General features: G+C 41.9%; 3 protein-coding genes across 9 annotated transcripts in view; 2 read left to right on the plus strand and 1 right to left on the minus strand.

Annotated features, from left to right (window-relative positions):
- Positions 1-7,768, plus strand: part of VIPAS39 (VPS33B interacting protein, apical-basolateral polarity regulator, spe-39 homolog) — a 23,747-nt gene extending 15,979 nt beyond the window's left edge. For both annotated transcript variants that reach the window (XM_080978689.1, XM_080978688.1), the window contains exons 13-20: positions 522-597; positions 1,623-1,757; positions 2,581-2,622; positions 2,955-3,044; positions 3,512-3,598; positions 4,045-4,134; positions 5,400-5,504; positions 7,017-7,768. In XM_080978689.1, the coding sequence (XP_080834815.1) occupies positions 522-597; positions 1,623-1,757; positions 2,581-2,622; positions 2,955-3,044; positions 3,512-3,598; positions 4,045-4,134; positions 5,400-5,504; positions 7,017-7,037 (646 nt within the window). In that variant the 3' untranslated portion in view covers positions 7,038-7,768. The remainder of the gene's footprint in view (positions 1-521; positions 598-1,622; positions 1,758-2,580; positions 2,623-2,954; positions 3,045-3,511; positions 3,599-4,044; positions 4,135-5,399; positions 5,505-7,016) is intronic.
- SAMD15 (sterile alpha motif domain containing 15) lies at positions 4,141-21,486 on the minus strand (the record flags this gene model as incomplete). 4 transcript variants are annotated; one of them, XM_080979118.1, is made up of 5 exons in its annotated part: positions 4,141-4,882; positions 16,328-16,401; positions 19,173-19,539; positions 20,408-20,506; positions 21,076-21,486. In XM_080979118.1, the coding sequence occupies 5 exons, from the start codon at positions 21,484-21,486 to the stop codon at positions 4,877-4,879; spliced, it is 957 nt and encodes a 318-aa protein (XP_080835244.1). In that variant the 3' UTR covers positions 4,141-4,876. The 4 variants fall into 4 exon arrangements, with proteins under 4 accessions (XP_080835244.1, XP_080835241.1, XP_080835243.1 ...); XM_080979115.1 differs by lacking the exon at positions 4,141-4,882 and adding an exon at positions 11,740-11,796; XM_080979117.1 differs by lacking the exon at positions 4,141-4,882 and adding an exon at positions 13,647-13,678.
- NOXRED1 (NADP dependent oxidoreductase domain containing 1) lies at positions 9,571-17,999 on the plus strand. Of its 3 annotated transcripts, none has more exons than XM_080978915.1 (7): positions 9,571-9,771; positions 10,262-10,454; positions 10,986-11,134; positions 12,135-12,315; positions 13,493-13,647; positions 14,958-15,183; positions 17,087-17,999. In XM_080978915.1, exons 2-7 carry the CDS (start codon positions 10,300-10,302, stop codon positions 17,364-17,366), a joined length of 1,146 nt encoding a protein of 381 aa, XP_080835041.1. In that variant the 5' UTR covers positions 9,571-9,771; positions 10,262-10,299; the 3' UTR covers positions 17,367-17,999. The 3 variants fall into 3 exon arrangements, with proteins under 3 accessions (XP_080835041.1, XP_080835040.1, XP_080835039.1); XM_080978914.1 differs by lacking the exon at positions 9,571-9,771 and having other exon boundaries at positions 9,797-10,454; positions 17,087-17,407; positions 17,777-17,999; XM_080978913.1 differs by lacking the exon at positions 9,571-9,771 and having other exon boundaries at positions 9,797-10,454.
- Positions 21,487-21,489: the final 3 nt, after the last annotated feature.

Below are 21,489 nucleotides of genomic sequence, written 5' to 3' on the forward strand. Positions count from 1 at the left end.
AAATTGTGAGGGGACATGACAGCAGTCCCTAACATTACGTTAGATGTGGAGAAATGAATAGAGAGGCATTTTTCTCCCTCTCTCCTAGTACTAGAACCCAGGATCATCCAGTGAAGCTGAACAGTGGTAGGTTCAGGACAGACTGAAGTAGGGTTGGGGAACCTGTGGCTTCCAGTTGTTGTTGGACTCTTTAACTTCCATCAGCCCCAGTCAATAGGACCAGTGGTCAAGGATGATGGGAGCTGTTGTCCTGCAACATTGGGAGGGCCAGAGGTCCCCCAACCCTGTTAAAGATCTTAGGGCCAATCCATGGCATTTTCCAGTAGGCCAGAAATTGAAAGCAGCTCATTTTTAGGGTGTGCAGGGAGCTCCAAAAATAACCACCAACGTAGTTCATAATATACACTTCAACATTGTCATGCACAACAACCCAATTGGAACTAAGGATGGACAAAATCAGCAAACCTTCTATATATAAAAGGAGAAATCCAAAACTGAAGAGAAACTCTTCTCCAATTTAGGTTGCCATTTTCATTGGAAGATGCTGCTCATGTTCAAGACCATTATACGCTTCTGGAGAGGCAGATCATCATTGAGGTAAGGTCTCTTGCTCCGCCTTTGGGCACATGTGACTGGGAATTCTCCCTCCTGACTCTGATCTGTTTGTTGTAATACCAAAGCTTCCTACTTGGATTGAAAGGGGGGAAATTACTAGGGGCTTGGCTTAATCAAGCAAGTCACATCTAGGATGTAAGATGGTTTTCTTGCTGTAGCCAGTCCATCATGATAGATGATGAGAGACTGTTTAGTCTTCAGGTCATGCTGATAACTTACAGCCCTGCACTGATTTATAAGACTTGGCTGTAAAAGATTACTATTCTTGCTTTAAAGAAACAACCTGAAACTCCTACTGTTATTAATAATAAGTAATATGCCATTGGAAGCCTGACCTTTTAATTATTTTTATTTTATTTCAGCTATTTTTATACCACTTAACCACCAAAGTTTCTAAGTGGTATACATAAAGATTACAAAAAGCATGCAGTGGATAAAATCATACAGTGGCTCTGTCTCTGATAACCTTCCACTGGCAGGCATTTTTAGACAAGCTTTGGGCATATGGTGACTGGTATGGCTATTGTCAGTTTGCTGAAATTAACTATGTTTATCAATTTTATTGTTTTGTTTTACCTGTCTTTACTGCTGCATTTATGTGTTTTAATTTGTATCTTCTCATTAGCTGCCTTGAGCACCATTTGGTGGAAAGGCAGGATACAAATTTTAACAAATATACTACTTGCATTCCATCTTTCCTCCAAGGTGCTCAGGATGACATGTAAGAAGTTTCCCTTTTCCCTCCTGCACAACCCTGTGAGGTAGCTTGAGCTGAAAGACAGTGGCTGGACTAAGATGACGCCCACTGTCCACTTACCTGGGAGTGAGCCCCACTACCTGTAGTGGGCCTTATTTCTGAGTAAATGCTTGTAGGATTTCTGCCTCAGTATGCCTCATGATTTGAGCTGAGATTTAAAACTGGTCATCCTTGGCCCTATATTACCTTGTAATTATCCTTGTTTTTCATGCAGCATGTTTTTTCTGGTCTCTCCCCCCCCCCCCCCCAGGTAAATGACAAGCATTTAGAGTCAGCTGGGCAGACGGAGATATTTCGGAAGTACCCTCGAAAGGCCTCCATCCTAAACATGCCACTGGTCACCACGCTTTTCTACTCCTGCTTCTATCACTACACGGAGACTGAGGTTAGGGTAACAAAAATGACGGGTCCTCTGTATTAGTTACTGAAGCCTCATGCCATGCCGAAAAAAAGGGGGAGCAAGATTTGACTCACATGGCCTGGCCAACCAAAGTAGCCTGTTGCCTCCAAATTGGCAATATGCTGCTCAAGTATTGCAGGATTTCCGAGAGAGTGAATAGCTGGGCTGGGTATAGGGATACTGTATGGGAGACTCCTTCCTGTCTTATGTACTTGGTTCAACCAGTTCCCATTATAATAAATATTAGCTATAACTGGAAGATAGTAATGCACCATTAGTAATGCAGTGGTTGTTAAAGGTTTGGAACATCATATTCCAAAAGTAGCAAAATAATAATAAGAATAATAATAAAGAAGAAGAAGAGTGGCTAGCTAGAGGTTAGCTAACAAGTTAAGTGAGCATTGGGTTTTTAAAATAATAATTTACTGAAAGGAAAGGTACATTGTACTTTTCCTTTCAGTAAATTATTATTATTATTCAGTAAATTATTATGTATAGTTATTTTTTGTGTTTGCAAATGTGTGTAAAGATGAACAGATGGATAGATGGATTAGATGTGAAAATGCTAAAATAAATTTTCTGGCATTATAGACTTTAAGTCAGTTCTTGATTTGTTGTGGCAGAGCTAAAGGAGACTAGGTTTTAGAGAGTATAGAGTGCAGAAAGAAGTGATCAGAATATCACCAGTTTTCTGTAAATTGCCTGCCATTTATAGAATAGAATATTACAGAATAGTTGAGGTACCAACTAGGATGGGTCATCACTACCCCCTCTCCTTTGTTAAATTTGCCATGTCTCTTCTTTCCAGGGAACATTCAGTAGTCCAGCAAACTTGAAGAAAACCTTCAAGGTAAGGGAGCTATCTGCTGGGTATAATATCTGTGCATTCTAGGAGAGGGCAACACTGTTAGAAATGTGCAGTGGAAATAAGGCAAAGGTGTGCTTTGGGTGAAGGAATTAAGTCCTACAACAGATGACCAAGTCTAGCCGCAGCAGCTCAGTATAGCAAAGTTCATTGCACTGGCCTTTAGCACTTCAGTTTGGCATTGTGCCTTCCAGATATTGCTGCACTCCATCTAGTTGCTGGGTTGTACCTTAAGAATTGATTGGTGCCAACCAGGAGCTCACAACCCAACCTGCTGTCAATCCCTGTTCTAACATTTCAATGTTTCTGCCTTCTAGATCCCAGACAAACAGTATGTGCTGACAGCCCTGGCTGCTCGTGCCAAACTCCGGGCTTGGCATGATGTAGATGCTTTGTTCACCACCAAGGTGAGTCAGGGTGGTTTTCTCAAAGCCTTGGTCAAATATTGGGCCTTCATTGGCTCACAGATCTGCCAATAGATCCCCGTCTATATACTTGCCACCTCTGCTTTAAGATACCTGCCCTCCTGTAATACACTAGAGGTCTCATCCATCAGTAGATGCTTGTTTCAGGCCTCTTTCACTCTTTCCCTTTAAGGATCCGGCACAGACTGAGAATACAGTGGTAGATGTGGGAGGCTGTTCATAAATTCTGCAGTCAGCCTCCATTGGAAAAGAGCAGCATCCTCAGCCAAAGGAAGGATGCTTTTGCCATTTGAGTGTATAAGGAGGGGCATGCAGACAGAGGAGGAGCTGCCTTGAACATCCTTTGTTTGCTGTTAAAAGTTTTTTTGCTGCATTTCCCATCCTGAAATCTCTGGGTTGCTTTTGTCACAAGATCTAATGTTACTGTGATTTTTGTATTGTGATTTCAGAACTGGCTGGGCTACACTAAAAAGAAAGCTCCTATTGGTTTTCATCGGGTAGTGGAGATCTTGCAACGGAACAATGCCCCAGTACAAGTGAGTGAGTGACTTGCCCTGTTTCAGCAAACCAGTATCCTGCCTCTGAAGTTAGAGACTTCTAACTCTACCCTGCAATTTCTTCATGTCTGCCACAAGTATACTCATCTTCATTTGGTTGTGCATAAGATGTTGGAAAGGAAAAGCCCCTCTGGCTGTGCTTGGTTTTCCTACTCCATGATGGTTTTCTCAATCAAATCTATCTTTGAGTTAATTTATCTTTGTTTGACATATGGAGGATGGGGTTGCTGGCTTGACCGTGTGCCTTTTGCATTATATATTTTTTAATACCCAGAAATATAAACAAGAATAAATTTAAGCAAAAGCAACTCCCTTTGATGGAGTGCAGGCGCAGAGAAATATGGTTTACAGATAAACTTGGGAGATGGAGAAGAGTAGTTTTGGGTAGCTCTGCTCTGTTGATGCTTCCTGTCTTTCTTATGCAGGTCTTACAGGAGTACGTGCGCCTGGTAGAAGATGTTGAGACCAAGTTGAACCTTGCAATGAAATACAAGTGCCATGACGTTGTTATAGATGTGAGTCCTTGCTGTGTGTGGTGGGGAGGAGGAGGCAGCTCTTGTTCCTGACTGTTCTGGGAAGTCTGTCTTTGGACATAAGACGCTGCCTTTATACAGAGTCAAACCATTGGTCCATCTATCTCAGTGCTGTCTACACTGACTGGCAGCAGCTCTCCAGGGTTTCAGACAGAGGACATTCCCAGCCCTACCTGGAGATGCCCGGCGTTGAAACTGTTTTATACAAGGCAGCTGCTCTACCCCTGAGCTACATTTCTTCCCCAGAGGATAAGAACTACCTCCTTTCCAAAAAGGTTGAAGTGAAAGCACTGATTCTCCACTGGGGTAGTGCTCTGTCCCAAGGATCCAAATACAGACCAGCGTGAAAGATTTACTGATACCCCTAAGGACCCAGTTGCAGGGATTCCAAAGAAAGATGCCCAGAACACCTGAGTGATCTGTCCTAGTGCTTTATTATAGAGCGATACATCAAAAGACTCAAATAAAACAATACAATTCTGGATTCCTTGCTTCACCTCAGAATGGATGCTGAAGTAGCAAGCACCATAGCTTTATCCATGAGGGTTTAATATGTTAAGTGTTACTTATACAAAAAGCAAGCCGCATAAACTGGCAGCAATAGTCCAGGTAACTCACCCCTGCCTTAGAGGCCCGTTCCCAACTCTCATCCATCTCTCAGAACAGCTGGCAGGCAGCCAATGGGCCTGGGTAACAGCTTCCCCTCTCCCAATTATGCCAAAAGCTAAGGCTGTAAAGCAAGCACATAAGCATATGTGATATGTAGCAACTCATACCAATTAATTCAAGATGACATTTACATGCCTTTCACCATTTGGTTCCACACGGGCAGCTTATTTACTTAAAGCATATCTATTCAACTTTCATCAAGCAGACAACAGGGCAGCTAGCAGACAACAGAAAATTAAAAGAACATTATAGTACGAAAGCAAAATGATAAAGATGACAGCAAGGCTAAGAACAATGGAGTAAAAACCGCATTCCACCAAAACCCAATTCTATTAGTAAGAGTTTCCAGCAGAGTTAAAAACTATTTTCTAGCAATGCTTAAGATGCCTAAGTTTCAAAAGCTGTCCTTCTAAAAGGAATGCCTTCATTTGATGGTGGAATGCCATTAATGATAGGCCAAAGTTAGTGCCTCCTGGGAGGGAGTTCCAAAGTGCAGGCACTGAGAAGGCCAACTATGCTCTATCACTGTGAGATAGAGGACTGCCGTGTACCTTAGCTGGCTTTTGCTTTTTAACTAGACCTACAAAGACTTGAAGGATCGTCTCCAGTTGATGGCGTACAGATGTAAAGTTGATCGGGGTTCTCCAGCAGAGGAGAAGATTGATAGCATCCTCAGCAACCCGGTAAGAAAGAACAACTCATTCACACAGTTTGCTCCAGGGCCGTCTTTAGCATATGTGGTGCAGGGGTGCAAAAATCCGCCCAGCACCCCCATTTTGGGGGGGGGGCAGGTCAAGGTTGTTGAGCTTTTTATAGAGGGGCAGCTCATAACTCATAAAAAGCGGCAACAATAACTTCATCTTTCCATTTTTGCGATCATGCAAAAATGAAGACACCACTAGGGGGCACCGCCAGATACGTTGATTCTGCAGCTGTTCCGCAAAAGAAAACAGAAATGATCCATCACCCGGGGGTCGCAGTTTAGAGCTTAGGCGGCTTCAGCGGTGGCTGCCCCCCAGAATTTGGCGCCCGGGTGCACCGCACCCCTTGTGCCCCCGGGTAAAGACAGCCCTGGTTTGCTCTCATTCCGTTTTTTTCCAGGTGCTAGCTTTGATTTCGTTGCAGAAAGTGGGGTTGAGCAATAAGGGCAAGCAGAAGTGATGTTGGGAAGAGCAGTTGATAACTGTTTAGTGATCCTGCTGTTGGCTCTTGTCACAGCTTTATCCTTTCATTTTCTCATGAGTGGTAGACATCATCAAACTCATACCACATGCCAACTTTTTTTGTAAGGGGGACTCTTGTGAGATAGTGGTATGACTTGTATATCGAGGCAAAACAAAACAAAAGCCAAGTACTTAATTCGTTCCGGAGGTCTGTTCTTAACCTGAAGCACCACTTTAGCTAATGGGGCCTTCTCCTGCTGCCGCGCCACCAGAGCACGATTTCTGTTCTCATCCTGAAGCAAAGTTCTTAACTCGAGGTACTATTTCTGGGTTAGCAGAGTCTGTAACCTGAAGCGTATGTAACCCGAGGTACCACTGTATCTGTGTTCCTTTATCATGCCAGGCAGTTGCTTTTGAGAGTCAACTGTTAGCTTGCATCTTTTCCCCTGCTGCCTCCAGAAATCCAATTCTACCTTTCAGATTCAATTTCATTTCCAATTTACAATGTAGTAGTGACTTGTAACAGTATACAGCTAGAAACCAAGAAAATTCAGGACATGATTTCTGTGTACAAAATCCTTCTCCTAAATCAGAAGCTTAAAGACTTAATCCCCTTTAATGATACAGATGGCAGTAAAACTTACCTTCTACTTAATGGAGATGATTTGTGCAAGTTAACTGCTTGTTGTTTGCTTTCCTATATGTCCTATAAGCTTGTGTGAAACAGGGCTTCTAACGTGGGTTTTTTATTAATCCATTTCAAGCATTAACCCAAGATTGCTGGCTTTCATTTGGCTCTTCTGTTTCTACCGGATTGTCACTTAGCTGCACTGAAAGTAAAGTCTAATATCTCTATTTTGGTTAAAAGATTAAAATATATAATTTTACTCCCATTGTTTTCTCACAAATTGAGTATGGAGTCCTCTCTCCCCATCTGTTTTGACAGGTGTAGGTTAACTGGCTGTTGTCCAGGCAGCCGGGAGGTGTGATGATATTTGAAACTAGCCGTATCTCATTCTGTTTCTCTTTCAGCAAATCCGATGGAAGAATTGAGAGCTGCTCACTCATCATGGAAGAAGCCTGATTTTACTGGAACAATGAAGGCAAGCTGCCAAACATAGCTCTGCATTGGTTTTAATCCACTGCCCAGATTGTAGCTGGCTCTGCTTTTGGATCCTGGGACAGAACCCAAAGGAGATGTTCAGCCAACAGAACCAAAGCTAAAAAGCTGAAATCCAGCACTCTCTTTTCAACTTGACCATATGACGAATAGAACATGATTGTATAAATGAGAAAAGCAAAGCTGGCACCTAAACACTTCTTGCAGACTATCTGTTCATCTGAGTCAGGAAGGATGGCTCCCTGTGAAATTGTTATTTATAGGAATTGTTTCCAGTCCTTTCATTTTATCCAGGTCCAAAGTGCGGGACAGTGACTGCTTTGATAGGATTGAAACTCAAGATAATTGGGATTTTTATTTAACTGAGGAAGGGCTGTATAAAGATTCTTCAAGGCGATCTAACCCCACCCATGTTCTTCTCCCCAGATCATTGTATAATAACCACTTGCCTTTAGGCCAAGGAGAACATAAAACCAATTCTAGTTGGAGACTGACTAATATGCTTCTTGGACAATGGTTGCATTTTCCCTCAGCAAGGGCTAATAAGACTACTTGTTCTGTGGTACTTATTTCATAAAATGTACCACAGGCCTGGATCCCTTTCTCTTCTGCCCTCTTTCTCCTTCATTTTTTCCATTCCTGTAAATAAAGCTTTGCCTCCCTCTGTGTGACTGCAATGTATTTTCTTGCTTTTTTATCTTGCAAAAGTAGAACAGCCAGCTGGGGTTATCTTGGGGTTGTACCCTCAAGGGATTATAAGTAAAATGGGAAATTATTATCTAGGGACTCTAAAGCATTTTTGTCCACTGTGACTCTTCAGTGAGAGGACATACATACTTTTATATTTATATTTACGTTTATATTTATATTAAAACACCACTCAATATTTTTTTTAAAAAACCCTACAAAATATAAAACAGAAAAATCAAGAAAAACCCAACTACAAAACATACAAAAGTTTAAATACTAAAACACAATATTACCTCAACTTTCTAAGGATCTGGGTGTTGTTTTATTATTATTGTTATGTATTAAATTCGTATACGGCCCTTCATCCAAGGATCACAGGGTGGTTTAAGAACACAAAAAATGCATAACATAGTAACAAACGAGCAATAACCTCCAGTGTGATACTTATCTAAAGAGTGCAGCGAAGATTCCTGCTTGATCTCAATAGGGAGTTCCAAAGTATAGGCACTGTCACATTAAAGGATCAAGTTCTTACAAATGCAGAATGGGTATGTGGGCACCTGTAGTGCCAGTCCACCAATCAAAGCAGTCAAGTGGGCACATATAGGATAAGGTGATGGGTGTTGAGATTCCTGCATTGCAGGGGCTGGACTAGATTGCCCTCAGGGTCTCTTCCAACTCTATGGTGCCACAGGCATTTCAGTATAGTGATGTTGATTCACGCTGGACTCAAAAGAATTCACTTGCCCATGTATTGGAAGCTGCTTTATCCTGAGTCAGACCAGTGGTCCATATAGCTCAGTATTACCTACACTTGACTGGCAGCAGTTCTCCATGGTTTCAGAGTGTCTTTCCTAGCCTTACCTGGAGAAGCCAGGGACTCTAACTGTGGACTTTCTTCATGGAAACCAACTTCTCTACTACCCTTGCACATTCTGTTTGCATATTCCTGCCAGGCCATGCAAAGCAGTAAGCTGTTGAACTTGGAACTGGGAGAGATGATTCAAACTCCCATCTAACTACTAGAAGCAAGCTTTAACACTGACTATTTTCCGATGTTCCTTTAGAGCAGCCTTTTTTGACCCCAGCTGTTGTGGGACTACAGTTCCCATCATTCCTAGCCATCAGGGCCAGTGGTCAGTGTTTATGGAAGTTGCAGTCCAAGAACATCTGGGGATCCAAGGTTGAGAAAGGCTGCTTTAGAGTATATGAAGAGAACAGCTTTAATGTATGGTTTATACGTAAGCTAGTACCACATGTGTCAATCGGCCAATTCTGGTATGCCTGGTTTTAAAGTTTATATTTTTAGGTAACTGCATTCATTTCCCCCTGTTTTGCTTTAAGATGAAAAATAAGGCAGGAAGTTTTGCTTTTTATAAGTTGCCCTCATAATTTCTTATGCGTTAAAAGTCAAGGATATAAATGTTCCTGTCTTGGAAGACATTTCAACCCCAAATGATACAAGGGACAATTAGTCTGGAACGCATAATTTAATGCAAGAGTCATTTTTAAAGTAAATTGAATTTAGTTTAGAATTTTCCCTACACACATAAGCATATATTGTAAGAGTAGAGAAAGTCAGCCGCCTTAGAGTCTCCAGTCATAATAGCTGTTCATACACTAACAATTTTCAACACAAGGTATCAAAGCAGTTTCAAACAAAGATGTCTAAAGCTCTGGAAAGTTCATATAAGACAGTTCAAAGTAGTCTGTACCTTTTAAAGAGTTGCTCAGATTCTCTGTAGGGAGGGAAATGATTTGCTGTCCCCTTTAAAGCCAGCAATTATGAAGTCATCACGTGCAAAAATGGGTTCTAGAAACAAGGTTCAGTTACCAGGCATTTGCCATGACGACGGTGGTTTTGTCTGATAGCATGGCAGTTGAGCAGGACCCAGAAGCTTTTGGAGTGAAAAAGGATGGGATGCTGTGCACTACAGCTGCCTGTTTCTTTCAGCAGATGTGAAAGCTGGTAACTGGGTGAGAGTCTTTCTTTCTTTCCCCCTTTCTTGTGCCAGGCGAAGGCAACTTTGCTTCTCATGGCCATCAATGGTTCAACAGGACAAGCTAGGTCCTTACATTTCAATATTACTATCCTCTTGATGGCAAATTGATGACTTTGATCAGTAGCTAGTTTCTTTTTTTACTTTTCTTAAGGCTATATTTTGAACTGAGCATGGGCTGAAGGACAAGGGACATCCCCTCCATTCATTCCCAAGAGCTGTGCAAATAGCCACAGAGTTAGTGTCTGGAGGTCTCCCCCTTTTGTTGGAAACACAGAGTTTGTGGCAGAGAAGTTTGTTTCTCGTTCTGTGCTGTTTCCCTGTGCGGTTGACTAAAGGCAAAAGTACCCAAGGCTCTGGGTGACACACAAGAATGGCCACATGCACAATAGTTGATTTCACCCTTGCAGAAAGGGTGGTCACCACAGAGCAGTTGGAAATGGATGACCATTCTGCCACTATTTCAGCTGCCGCTCACCACAGAAGGTTTCTGTTCGAGCTCAAGATGGATGATATTATGGTGAACCTGAAGACCTTTCAGGCCGACTATGGAGCAGGGATACATGAGCCCCTGATGAGCCTAAGATGCCGTGCCAAAGGACTGACAGTGACTGCCTGTGCCCACGCATTCTTCTTCTGCAGACTGCTCCAAGCCACCAGGTAAAATAAGGAACAAAAATTGTTTCTGTAAGATTTCCTGCTGTGGATTAAAGCTGCATTATATTAACGGAACACCACTTTCTTCCCCTTTTCTCAGTCTGTGGTCTACATGGGCAAAGCATAAAGGGACCTCACACACTTTTATCTTAAGACTTCATTCTGACTTGTGCAGCTTTCCTCCTCCTGTTCTGTTTCAATAGAGTTTGAGTTTATTGATCTGTCCATGATGCAAGACATTGTTTGTAATAGATATTAAAGAGGGATGAAAATCACATAGAATTGCAGAGTTGCTTTTTATTTTTGCTATTGGGTGCTGGATGTTGCTTGTGTAATCTCATTGCATTTATAGTATTGACATTTTTCATATGCTATTATATTTGCTGTTGTGTTGTTTTGCTATGTTATTATGAAATTGTTTGTGAGATGCCTTCCTGTTTTCTTGTTGCAGGCTGCTTTTAGCATTTTTGTGCATGTAAAAGCAGCATACAAATAAAACGAATGAATGACACTGCCATTTATGTTCTTCCTCAGGCAGAAAAGAGAGGGGGACAGCCAAGGCCTGAAGCTTGGGATTATTGGTGGAGGCCATATTGGGAAACAGCTGGCCAGGACAATGTTGCATCTGGGTGGCATGTCAGGAAAGAGCATCCAGATATCTACAAGGCGTCCAGAAACTCTGGGTAAGACTCAGGTGCTTGACAGGCATTCAGCAATCAATTTAGTAATCGCAAAATTTAGGTGTACTCCTGCCTAGAGCTCCAGGTGGAGATCTAGGTGGAGGTCTTTATTCCAAATGAATGGTAAACACACAGGAAATAACTAGATAGAGGGAAGCTTAGAACAATTAAATCCTTTCCAATAATCCTGAAGATAAAGAGAAGGAATATTAAAAGTCTTTTTATAGTTTTTGAAAGGTGGCCAGTTCCTCAGCTATTTTCAAATTATAGACTTTAAATCAGTGTTTTTGAAATAGTGCCAGGTGATTATGTTTTTGCATTTGTTTATGGGACAGAGGCTTCAGTCCTCCATAGCCCAGAAGACCTGTGGTGTATGACAGCCATCTGTGGTCATTATGCAAATTTCTCAAAGTGTTATCAGACGAGAGGACTTGGCTATAATGAAGTCATCTGCCATCACTGTTGTGGCCCATTTTCTTTCATGTTAATGTATTCAAAAAGAAATTACAGACATTAACTCCATCCCAATGCCCTCTACATTAAGACAGATGGAAAACATCCTCATAAGTACACTATGTGCTATAAGGGCATACCTAGAGATGTTCTTAGAGGCTTCTCTGTAACTATGCTATACACCTCCCCAGGAAGCAGAGGCTGCACATCATCTGGAAGTGATGGTGGAAGAAGCTTTATACTGAAACTGGCTTTTAATGGTAGAGAAAGGTAGGATACAATAATCAGCATTCTGTTTGGTACCCACTTCAGATTATTGGAACGGTGTATGCTATACAAACCAAGTGAGCTGTCTCTGTGTGTAGGATCACACAACCTTGCAGTGCAGTCCTGAGCAGGTTTACTCAGAAACAAATCCCTCTGTGCTTGGGTGAGAGCACCACTGTGCTCTTAGCTGAAAGTGCATGGGGTTGCAACCTCAGGTATTAAATAGGTGGCCATTCTTATGTGGAAACAAGAGGTCATTCTTCCTCTCCATTGTCTTTTCCAGGAGAATTTGAGGCACTGGGAGTTACCTGCTTTTATGACAACAGGAAGCTGGTGGGCTGGGCAGATGCTGTATTTCTCTGCTGTCTTCCGTCTCACCTCCCACACATTTGTGCAGAAATCCAGGATGCTCTTACAAAATGTTGCATTGTCTACAGCCTGGTCACAGCTATACCTCTGCCCAGGTATTGTGCATTACGACATCAGAGCTAGCTTAATTTGAAGATATCAGCCAACAGTGTGACACAACTTAAAAGCAACAAGTAACTATTTCCTCTGAGTTAAGCAATTGCTGGTGTCAAAGTTGAGATGAACCTTATCTATTCAAGGTGACCCTTCCTAGTACTATCTGCTTTACTTGGGAACTAGATCTAAGGATTTTGCTCATATTATATTTTAGAATTCTGAGACTAGCAGTGCAAATCTATGCCTGTTTACTCAGAAGCAAGTCCCATTCACTTCTCAAGGAAACTCTCCCAACTAACCATTCATCAAATTATAGCCTGGGACCGCAATCCTATGCACATTTCCCCCAAGATTGCACAACTGGTATTAGAATTAGGTGTGTGACAGTGTTTAGTCTGTGCCATTAGAAGCAAAACATGTACACTCTGGGTTATAAGGAAAGCCATGTTTGAAGTTTTTCCAATGTAACTTAAGCAGGGCACACACCAGACCTTCAGAAAGATGTGTTTAGTTTCTTAACTGCTTATACTATGACACACACTTGCTCACTCACTGCAATCAAGGTACAAGCTTGAACCCTAAAACCTCACATTGCTCAGAGATTGACACATTACAGAATGACCATTCTGGTCTGTATTCTGAGTTTTCTTAAGGATGTCAGGAATGGGGATTGCAAACATATCATTTTCATAGTACCAGGCTCCACCCATATCTTCCACCGAATATTTAATCAGTGTGTTGTTTTAATGGGATTGCTTTATTGTATATTTTAATGGGATTTTTATTGTGAATTTTAATCATTTATATTTTAATGCTTGTGCAACTGATTTTTAGACTTGTAAACCACTTAGAACCCTGGTTTGGCATTAAGGGGTATATAAATGAATAACTACAGCAGCAACAACATGTAGAAACTGGGGGCAGTGAGTACAATCCAGTCCAGTGAGCCCACACACATTCAATGAATGCATTTAGAAGGCATGTAATAGGGGACTCAGCTACATTCAGGCAATGATATCGTTAAACATACGACACCAGATGGTGCTGTAGTGTCTGAGCCTTTGTCAATGTGATTTTCCATAATGAGCTTCAGAACACGTTTTATCATTCTTCTTCTGCCTGCTTGCCTCTCAGACCAAAGTCCATCTGATTAACTCTGCTCTTATTTGCTTTTAGGCTGAAACAACTTCTTTCCTCCAATAACATATTGAGGCCACAGTACAAGTTTGTGGAGAGTGGACTTTTTCAGATGTGGGAGGCCAGCAGGACAGTTGTGGAAGCCCTCAAAGACCCAGCTGTTATCCAAGCCACATGTCCCTGTAACCCTAATGGTAGGTGAACTATCCTTCTTCACTTTGCAGCCTGTATGAAGAAGAGAGCTGGGTTATTGTTATCTGGTAAATTTAATGTTCACCTCTTATAATCAAAGCCCAGCTTTTGTATCTGTATGCAGGGAGGAGGTGAAATATGTTCATTTGCCATGTCCTGGATCAAGATGCACAAAACAAACCATCCTCCAAAAACATAGGAGGCCTTCTGACATCTCCCCGCTATATGTGGCAAATGAGTGATTATATCTGAGCATTTCCAATACTTAACGTTTGTATCTGAATATTTTGTTCAGCCCACCTGCTGTTAAAAGCAAAGTTCACTTTTGCTACAGTTTTAACCATTTTTCTTTTTTAGTCTTGGATGTTTGAACCTCATTTCTGTTAATGTTTCCACTCCCCCCCATTCCACAGCTTTCTTTTCTCTCGCTCTCTACCACCAGAGGTCTGTCCTCTGTCCCTGCATTGGTCAATTACCCCTTCTCAGTGCTTTTTTTCTGGGGGTACACACAGATACGCATACCCCCAAACATTTTGTGAATCTTTGTGTTTTTGTCCATTTACTGTATTTATTTTTCCTGATTTGAACTATAAAAAGGTGATTTTCTTGAGTTAAAATGAGAGTAACCCTAAACATATATTTTTTTAAGCACTGCCCCTTATAATTTTTCACTCCAGTCCAGAAATGGAGTCTCAGATGCAGGTGCACCATCCATTATAGCTGGCTGCCATCAGCTTGGAAAAAGTGGCACCAGCATCACATGCCTACCTCTGAGACTCAAATCACACATGCAGCAGAATGAGATAGGAGAGTGGGCTGGAAGTGAGAGAGATTATTTTGGTTCATGCTTCCCCCATTATTATTTTTTTAAAGCTTCCAATAAATAAAGAAGTAGCATATTTGCAAATGGCAACTGAGCTCCTTGCAGCGCTAGTTTTCTATGTACAAGGACTTGTTTCAACAGAAGATTTTAAAAATGTGATTCATCCACCTGTAATCCTGAAGTAGTAGCTGCCTCAGAAGTCAACCATTTTATTCTTGACTCATTTAGCTGCCTGTCAGGTCAGAGTCTGCATCCATGGACATCCATGGATGCAGGTATTCTCTCAGCCCAATTCCCATTCATGATCTTGCTTGTGCAGGTCTTATATGTTTTCCCCAAAAAGGTGTGGGAAAGGGCCTCAGACAATGGCAATCCCTCACCGGTGAGAAGGGTCACAAACTGACAGGAAAGTTTGGCTTAAGGGCTGCCTAAAAGTATGGTGAACTAAACGCTTTGTATGTCTAATATAACATTTGTGTTATCTTACAGCGGAAATTGTTGTCAATACAAAGTGGATGGCAGCAGTTTTCTATGCAGCTCTAAATAGCTACACATGGCAGCGTATAACCTACATGAGAGCCCTGCTCTTCCTCAATGAAGCGTGTTTTCCTGCAAAAGCTAGTACCACCTTATTAGATAATAGATTGGAATCGCCAGAGCTAGTTTGTGAAAACTTCATCAACCAAGCCTTCGCTTCCACCCTGCAATGTAATAAGTAAGTATGACAAACTGGAAATAGTATTTACTCTTGACCTATTGAGCATTTTAAAAAGTGGCTGGAGCTTCATCTGTGCATGATACTGAATTAGAAACATGCTTTCCAAGTAAAAGAACCCTATGTTCTTCAATCCTGATGACCCAACCCCACCATTTTCTTGTTCTCCAAACCCTACTCAGTTTAAACTTCCAGAAGACATAGAGTTTATACAACTGGTTAGTTTAACATCTGGGGTTAGTGTCTGCTTGAGACAGGGTTAAACCTAAAGTTAGGCAGTTGCGTGGAAGTTGTTGGAAATGTTTCCACGTGGTAGTGAGTTCCTAACATTGAAAAGTCACGCATCCTGTGTATAGTCCTGATTGTGTGGGGGGTTGCTATACCATTGCCATGGTCACTAAGTATATTCAGCACTGGCATGGAACTCTGGTGTGCAAGAATGGATGCTACCTTTCCCCATGCTTCAGTTCTGCTGAAAATCCCCATCCAGACTGTTATTGGCTTAAAGAGGTAAGCTTCTACTGACTGTTATTGCTAAAAGGGAAGAAACATTAAGGTGACATTCAACTAAATACTTGTACTAGCGCAATAGGATTTCCTTTACTCTCTCTGCACATGCCCCATGCATCTGCTCGTGAGGGTTGGGAAAACCTCCAGCACAGATTTAGGGGATGCATGGAGAAAGTGGGTGGGTATGTTTTGTTGCACAGGGAGAAATCCTTGCACTGATGGAAAGTTCACCTTAGCACTATGTTGAATACAACCCATCAAATGCATTTAATGCCATCTCTGTTGTGGGTTAAACCACAGAGCCTAGGACTTGCCGATCAGAAGGTCGGCGGTTCGAATCCCTGTGACGGGGTGAGCTCCCGTTGCTCGGTCCCTGCTCCTGCCAACCTAGCAGTTCGAAAGCACGTCAAAGTGCAAGTAGATAAATAGGTACCGCTCTGGCGGGAAGGTAAACGGCGTTTCCGTGCGCTGCTCTGGTTCGCCAGAAGTGGCTTAGTCATGCTGGCCACATGACCCGGAAGCTGTACGCCGGCTCCCTCGGCCAATAAAGCGAGATGAGCGCCGCAACCCCAGAGTCGACCACGACTTGACCTAATGGTCAGGGGTCCCTTTACCTTTACTGTTGTGGACTGACCAAGAGAAGGCAGCTTCCAAGCTGTGCAGTACATTCTGTTCTTTGTTTTTTTGTCTTGTTTTCTCTTAGCAGCCCTTGCATAGAAAGAAAAAGTGGTTAGCAAGTTAAATATTAAATCTTCCCATTTTTATCTGCAAGACCTCTATTAACAACAAAATTATAAGGATAGAATGGTGGCATTTATATGTGCGGAAGCTGCCCCAGATTGTTTGACCTTTTATAAAATATTATTCTCTTTTTCTCTCCTAGAAAAGACTGTGTGAGATTCTCTGTTTAGAGTTTAAACATAACACATTACTTTACTTGGTATGCTAAAACACATTTACATGAATATACAAGACTGGCTAAATATGTAGAGACTTATATTCCAAGGCACATAGCAGCATAAAACAACAACTGCTGCTCTCATTGTGAAACTCACTCTCACTCTACAGCTGATAACAGACCTAACTGAAAAAACCGCCCACTGTGGTGACATCATAGAATTCTATACTACATTAATTCTTTCCATAGCATTTTGGATGCACCACTCCCTTTGGTTTCAAATATGTGTTCAGTAACAACAACAAACAACAACAACTTATTTATACCCCGCCCGTCTGGCCGGGCCTCCCCAGCCACTCTGGGCAGCTTCCAACAAAACACTAAAATACAATAACCTATTCAACATTAAAAGCTTCCCTAAACAGGGCTGCCTTCAGATGTCTTCTAAAAGTTTGGTAGTAGTGACCTATATATAAATGTTTTCTGTTCCCCTAGTACTTTCCCCTGGTTTGACCTGACAGCTGTACAGCAAAGGGACTCACCTTTTAGCCAGTTTCTTGAATCAACTACATCTTTCCAGAAAGTTGCTTTATTATATTGTAACTTGATTGCTGTATTATCCACAAACACTGAAGACTCCATGAGCGCTGTCTCTAAGAAGACATCTCTTTCAGCTGTGCTACTGAACCCCACCAAGACTTTGATTCATGGCCTAGATGGGACTTTCATAAGCAAAGTAGAAGAGGGATCAAGTTCTGATTCTGAAGAGACATAAAATAACTATGGTGTGACTCCAATTAAGAAGAAGTAGGAAAGGTATTGCTTTTAATATCAGTACTAAAAACTATTTAAGTATTAAGTAACTACTACCCTTTCTAACCACATACATTTCAGGAATCCAAATAGTGATTTGTAATGAAAAAATATATCAGTTGGGGGGGGGGTTATATTTAGCAATGGAAAGTTTGTAGCAGAGGCTAAGCAGGTAAGAATTACTACGAACTGAATCTCAGAAATGACATGTTTTTAAAATGTTTAGATCCTATCATACTAATCTATGCTATGGTATGGTAAAATAAAGTGAAAAGAAACACTAATATAATTATTAGCCATTTGTTCTTTTACCTCTCATGTAGCTAAACCTGTACTCCTTCATCTGCCACTGTTTTTCTCTACACCTCATAGCTGAACGCAAGTGATTTAAATAAATAACATATGCAATGTTGCAATACAATGGTGATGAACAGCTGCCTCAGTTCAGGATAAATGGAAAACAGGAACATCACTTCTTAGCTGAAGCTAAGCATGATCACTTGAAAATATATTCAACGAAAAACTGTGGAACACAACTTCTAAGCAATCCAATGAACACAGTCTCCATTGCTTCATGAATAAAATTTTGTGTGAACGCGGCCTATGAAGCAAAATCCATATTTTATGAACTCAAGGATGAATACAAAAATCTGTGGCATAAAATGTAAATATCCAAAACCATAGATTCAGAGTTTTTTATATTATAAAAACACTTGACATTTACTATACACTTCATATAGATAATCAAGGTGATCCTTACAAATGTGTATTGTAGATGGAGATACTATGGATGAGGGATGGTTGCTTGACTATGGATAAATGGTGAGATCATGGCTGGGGCAAAGTTTTAACCGTGGCTTTCACAGTGCACGTTCACAGCCATCACACTACAGTCTGGCTCACACACCTTGTTAAGACAAACCATAGCTCCAATGACAATATACATACAGTCAAACCTTGGATCCCAAACACCTCCATTTTGGAATGTTTCGGCTCTGGAACAAAGAAAACCCAGAAGTAAATGCTCCAGTTTTTGAATGTTTTTCAGAAGCCGAATGTCCAATGTGGCTTCTGCTTGAGTGCAGGAAGCTCCTGCAGCCAATTGGAAGCCGCACCTCAGTTGTCGAACATTTCGGCAGCCGAAGAGGCTTCCGGAACAGATTGCGTTCGTCAACCGAGGCTTGACTGTACTGCTAATGTGCTGCACTAAGCTAAACCATGGTTTGGCTCATTGATCCCTGGGCTCATGGTTTTGTTCTCTCCACACTAACCACAAGCTTTCAGATTTGCTCTACGATTTACAGTTTATGGTTTGCCCAGGGTACCTAAACCATAAGCTTGTGTTTGGATGATATTATAAGCCAGACCATGTCTTAGCTCAGTGCAGTAGCAGAAAGAGGACCAAATCATATGCAATCTCCTCTCCAGGAGCCTCCACACACTTGTACGCACACTTGGGCTAAGCAATGGTTTAGGGTTAGGCTGTTGTGTGAATCAGGCCAATGTGAGCCCTCACAAAGAGCAAGGAAAAGACCTTAAGATAAACTCCAGTAAGAACACTCTCCTGTGTTGACACCACAGCTGCATGACTGTCCTCTTTGCCATGTTTAGGATTAGGCTGCAGAAAAGCACATCTCTGTTTGCTCTGCAACCACTAAAATTGCCTTTTAAGATCAGGTAGTCCAATTAGCTGCTCAGTGAATGGGGACCACACCCAACTTGATAGTGTTAAAAAACCCAATTTATTTCTTTTGGGAATATTAGTTACCATGTTGCGAGCTCATTTCCTGTGAGCTAGCTTGCTGTAAACTAGCTTGATGTGAGCTAGCCTGCTGTGAACTAGTTCGCCGCGAACTACTCCGCCGCGAGCTGGTCCGCCGCGAGCTACTTCGCCGTAAACTTTTATATTGTGAACTTCCATTCCATGAACTTCCATCCTGTGGTGGTGCTGGCTCATAGTCACGTAATCCTGAGTCTTCGATAAACTGAGAATAGGTAAGGGCATCACTTCGTTTTCCAGTCCGCGATTTCTGCTCCAGAAACAAACCCATATTATCTCTGCGGGGGAGAGAGATGCTTCTGACAAAGGGGGGGTCCTCTATTTCCAGCAATTCTCGCATATGTCGTGAAATTTCCTGAAAAGCAAAAGGAAGTCTTAAGAAAAGCATCTCCATTAGGAAAATAAGTGTATTAAATTTTTTGTCCTGTTGAGTTTTCATCCTTGTATCCCATAATAAAACAGCAAGAGAAGGAAGGGACCATGGCTCCATGCTAAAACACGTTACACATATAGAAGATCCCAGTTTCAATTCTTGGCATCTTTTCTTAAATGTATCCTGTGTAGCAAGCAATGGAGAAAACTTCTCACTGAGAACTAGGAGAACTGTTATCAAAGTAGATAACACTGGGCTAGATGGAGTATGACTTAGTATAGGAAAGTTAAAATGCAATTTCAGTTGGTTGAAGCAGTTTATTTTGATGGTTTCCAAAATTACCATGGCTGCTGCTATTTTATGTCATGTACAGGAATTTCTAAACACAGGGAGCTATCTAGTATCATATAACAAAGCTTTAGTTTTAGCTATAAGCTTAGAATATCAATAGTTTTAGGAGACAGGACCCAGCAGCAAAAAACAGATTTTACTGATTTAATATTGCAATCCTAAGAACATAAGTAGAGCCCTGCTGGATCAGGCCGAAGTACCATCTAGTCCAACCTCCTGTTCTCAGGATATAAGAAATCATTGCTTTCTTTCCTATTCTGCAATCGTTACATGCAGCACTGTTTCTGTTCTGCCACAGTTCATCTTCTGCCAAAAAATGGTATTATTCAGCTCTCTCTCCACTGTGGCAAAATCTACCATGGAAGCACCTGGTGTATAATAAAACAAAAGTAACCAGAGAAAAAATCTAGTCTCTACAAAAGTGCATATGCCCGTATCACTTGTCACATAATCTGTCTTCCATCTACAAGGAAGATCCAGTTGCAGTATGTGCTCTTACCTTCATATGCTCAAAGTCAGTTATCCCAATCTGTGGTAGATTACAACAATTTACATGGATGAGTTTGCGACCAGAGATAAAGTTTGCAGTAAAACACTCCTAATTACAACAAAACAAGAAACAAATCAGCAACAACAAAACTGCATAATTACATAGCATGTGGTATGTATGACAAGTGGCAAAACCTTTTATTTATTTCTCCAACTAACATAAACTGGTGGCGTTTAATTAAATATAACAAAGGTCCAACAATTCACAGAAGTGGAGCTGGGCTCAAACAGCTGAATGTCTTCTCATGTATGCTGCCCTGGGCTTCTTTGAGAGGAAGGATATAAATACATTCAATAAATCAATGCTGCTATACGTGAAGGTTGGTCAGGATTATTTTCATTTTGTGTGTGTGTGACCTTCTAGGATACATGTCTCTAATTCAAAACAATGCAATTACAAATCAGAAGAATAACAAAAGTGTGTTACAAAAGCATCCATTTGGGTGACTGAAGTGCACTCTACACATGCTCAGGGTAACCTTTCTTCGCTTTGTCATATCAGGAAGACTCCCCTCCCCTCACCCTGAACTTCCTTCTTCCACATACTGTACCATCGTGATGGTCCCATCCTGCATGCATCCTGCTGTCTCCCTGCGCTGCAAAGCCAACTCTGTTTACCTTGTACTGGGGGAATCCCAGCGCTTCGATCCACTCGGCCACCTCTTCGGGAGTCCAGGCTAAAAAGTAAGGGCCCATCAGGGCTGGACTCTTGCCATCCTGCTCGGATTGCTCCCCGCTCCCCGCTTCGGTTTCAAGCCCCGCTTCGGAGCCAGACACGGCGGAATCGAGTTTGAATCCGGAGTCGGGATGGACTGACTTGCGGCGCCTCCGCCGAGCCCCCCTGGTGCCTACTCCTCCTCCCTCGTCCTCGTCGTCCTCGTCGTCGTCATCCTCGTCTCCGTAATCCTCGTCGTCTTCGTCGTCGTCTTCGTCGTCGTCGTCCGCCGCATCCTGCGGCTCTTCCGCTTTCTCCTCAGCTTTCTCCTCTGCTTTCTCCTCCATCTTCGCAGCCTGCGAGGGAGACTGCATGTC

The sequence above is a fragment of the Podarcis pityusensis genome, assembly GCF_964106645.2.
Source record: "Podarcis pityusensis genome assembly, chromosome: 1".
Lineage (NCBI taxonomy): Eukaryota > Metazoa > Chordata > Lepidosauria > Squamata > Lacertidae > Podarcis > Podarcis pityusensis.

Bases quoted from the DNA above. Each gene is read 5' to 3' on its own strand.
- NOXRED1 (XM_080978913.1), top strand. From the start codon at position 10,168: ATGGCCACATGCACAATAGTTGATTTCACCCTTGCAGAAAGGGTGGTC. The intron at 10,455-10,985 runs GTAAAATAAGGA...GTTCTTCCTCAG, and splicing joins AGACTGCTCCAAGCCACCAG to GCAGAAAAGAGAGGGGGACA. The intron at 11,135-12,134 runs GTAAGACTCAGG...TGTCTTTTCCAG, and splicing joins AAGGCGTCCAGAAACTCTGG to GAGAATTTGAGGCACTGGGA.